Here is a 3,320-nt window from a genome sequence, read left to right as displayed (position 1 = left end):
AGCTACAAATCTAGTATTTCACGAGAGAACAGAGCATATTTGGATAGACTATAATTTCATTAAAGAAAAAAATCCAACAAGGACTGATAAGAACTGCGTAAGTATGTGCCTATCAAAAGTCAATGTGTAGATGTATTGACTAAAGGAACTAACAGAGTGCATCATGAGTTTCTAATGTCCAAGCTAGATGTTCTTAATGTATTTGTATCACTTAGCTTGAGAGAGAGAGAGAGTGTTGAGAAGAAAGGCATCACTTAACAAGCATATAGATACAAGAGCATAGTAGTCTATTTATGTGTAACACAAATGATACAGCTGTCAGTAGAGTAAATGTGCTAATATGGTTAGTTAGTTCATAGAACAGTAGATTAAGAAAAATTTCTCGTTTTTCTCTATCAGCTGACTGCTCTCTATCTTCCTTCTCTTCTTCATTCTTTTCTTCATCAATTTTCCCATTCTGTAATCACACCAGTATTAAAGAAACAAAACAACTTTATGGATTTTTATTATTTTCTCTATCCAATTTATGTGACATTTACCGTGCATTTGAACATAGAATCTTTAAGTTTTTCAAAATAAAATTTACATATTTGAAAACTTCGTAAAAAGTACTACAACTCATAATATTAATAATTTAAAATATTTAAAAGGCATATGAAAAAATTACAATCAAAGAACAACTTGTTTGATTCTCGAAATCCGAACATTATCACATAAATTGAGACGGAGGGAGTATTATTTCTATACAGATAAATGCAAAGGAAAAATTAGAATCAAACATTTGACAATAGAGACATCACTAACATCCATTAGTTAGCAAAGGATCTATGTGCTGTTGATTTTTCTTTTTCCCCTTCAAAAATGAAAGAATACAATAAAGTCCCCCCGCTAAAAACAAGCTAAAGAACCAAGCATTGTTGTAAATAATGGTAAATGGCTTTGGAATTGAACTCAAGATCCCAACATTTTGCAAAAACCCTGGAATTACTGGCAAAATCCCAATCACTAAAGCAAACATGGCTACCAAATTATAGCCACTTTTGTAATAGTATGCTCCACTTGGACTCAATGTGTACAAATCTTTGATCCTTAAATTCATCCCTTGAATGAGATAATAATCTGCTAAAAGTATGCCCATAATTGGTCCTAATATTGCAGAATAGCCAACTAACCAAGTATACACAAAGCTTTCACTTGATTTTAGCAATCTCCAAGGTTGGAATGCAATTCCTAGCAATGCTGTTAGAAGTGCACCTCTTCTGAAAGTGAATTTTGAAGGGCTAAGATTGACTAAGGCATTAGCCGGCGCGACGACATTGGCTGCAATATTGGTAGTAATTGTGGCTAGGCTAATTCCAATAATTGCAAGGATTATTGTCAATAATCCACCAATTTCACCAAGAAGTGTAATGGGGTTGGAAATAACATGCCCAAATATTACTGGCGTTGAAGATGTAACTGCTAAACCAACAAAAGTGAACAACCCCATAAAAATTGGAAGCCCTATTTGACCTATAATTTGATCATTTTGGCTCTTGGCATACCTAGTAAAATCAGGTATATTGAGTGCTAAAGTAGCCCAAAAGCTAATATTTGCTGTGATTGAAGGAAAAAAGAGTGACCAAAATTGTGAAGATGAGATTCTTGAAGATAAGTTAAACATATGGCCAAATCCACCAGCCTTAACATAAGACCAAATGAGTAGACAAGAAGTGAGTGCAATAAGAATTGGAGCAGAGTATTTTTCTAATTCTCTAATACCATCCATTCCTTTCCATACAATTGCTAATTGGGCTATCCAAAAAGTTATAAAACAAGTAAACTCAATAGGAGAAGTGCCAAGCCAAGAAAGAGGCAAAGATAAAGATGATTCTTTAATTACTTTTGGTAATAAAAGAAAAATTGCCTCACCACCAATCCATGTTTCAATTCCATACCAACCACAACCAACTAAAGCTCTAAGAAGAGTAGGAATATGTGCACCTCTAATCCCAAATGATGATCTTGCTAAAATAGGAAATGATATACCATATTTTGTGCCAGGTTGACCTATTAATATAAGTGGTACTAAAGTTATCAAATTGGCTATAACAACAATTGCAATTCCTTGCCACCAAGCCATACCAAGATCAACTAAACTACCAGCTAGGTAATATGAAGGCACACCAACAACAAGTCCAATCCATAAACTAGCCATTTCCCACCCTGAAAAATTCCGTTGATCGGTCGTCGTTGGTTTGAGATCATCATTGGTAAGACTAGGATCAGGTTGAAAATCATCAAATTGGGAAATGAAGTGGGATTGATCATCACTTGATGCCATTGGAGAAAGAGTGTTGTTACATCTTCTATGGAACAAAGAGTGTACAACTTTGTTTTTTGTTGAAATAATAATTTTAGTACTAGTAGTAGTTAAGGTGGTTGGAATTGAAGATGTTCTAAGGTAGTAAAGGTTCTTAGGTTTTGTGAAAATTTCAGAGCTAAGGTCATTGTAGGGATGAGGATGATGAAGACATAAGCTGAGAGAATTGGACACCATGATTCAGAAGGAAAAAAGATTTCAAATAAGCTTAAGATTCTGTGGTATCAATTGAAGACTTTGTGGGATAAAAGATGAGTGGTGGAAAATGACTAGTTGTTATATGTCACTCTCGTACAAAACAGTACGTGAAATTAAGAGAAATAGGAGTAAGATTACTTCTTCTTTTTTCAGTAAAATATCGCACGAAATGACCAGATAGCCGCTATAAAGGGCTGTTATTTATGAATTAGTCAGTGCGTCATAAATTTTTAAATTTCAGTTCAAATTTTCAGGATAAAAATATATTGAGTTGCGCTGAAGTTAAGATTTTAGGACAAAATAAGTATCGGTTAATCTCAAAATAACATTCTTGAGAATGACTATATGTGCACTTGCCCCATCCAAACATACACAAATTATATAAAAACATAAAACTTCAAAAAAAAAAAAAAAAAAAAACTATAGTTGTCAAATGAACTGCAAAAGAGGTGGAACGTGGGAATGATCTGTAAACTCGGATCATGTTCGTGAGTATCATAACAGGCTGCCGTAAATTTAAAAAATAATTTAATTAAATTATAAAGGCTACAGATTGGTTAATCAAGCTGGCAAAAGTATTGATAATTGACTATAATAATATACTAATAAACACGTTTAATCTCAGCAAAGAATCATTATTGAGTTATGGGAAGGGAAAAAAAAAAGAGAATCATTATAAATTTCAATGGTGCTTCCATAAATTCAACTTTGACTAAAAGCAACATACAAGGAAAGGGAATCGGAGAGCAAAAGGTAAAGT

The 3,320-nt window shown here is 33.4% G+C and overlaps 1 protein-coding gene across 1 annotated transcript; it reads right to left on the bottom strand.

The window, feature by feature from the left end:
* Positions 1-663: 663 nt before the first annotated feature.
* On the bottom strand, positions 664-2,597 carry LOC104084600 (purine-uracil permease NCS1). Its single transcript, XM_033653011.2, has one exon. The coding sequence runs from the start codon at positions 2,537-2,539 to the stop codon at positions 800-802; it is 1,740 nt and encodes a 579-aa protein (XP_033508902.1). The 5' UTR covers positions 2,540-2,597; the 3' UTR covers positions 664-799.
* Between the last annotated feature and the right edge of the window lie 723 nt (positions 2,598-3,320).

Source organism: Nicotiana tomentosiformis, chromosome 7 (assembly GCF_000390325.3).
Source record: "Nicotiana tomentosiformis chromosome 7, ASM39032v3, whole genome shotgun sequence".
NCBI classification, from domain to species: Eukaryota; Viridiplantae; Streptophyta; class Magnoliopsida; order Solanales; family Solanaceae; genus Nicotiana; species Nicotiana tomentosiformis.
This window is presented reverse-complemented; position numbering and strand designations above follow the sequence as displayed.

Bases quoted from the DNA above. Each gene is read 5' to 3' on its own strand.
- LOC104084600 (XM_033653011.2), bottom strand. From the start codon at position 2,539: ATGGTGTCCAATTCTCTCAGCTTATGTCTTCATCATCCTCATCCCTAC.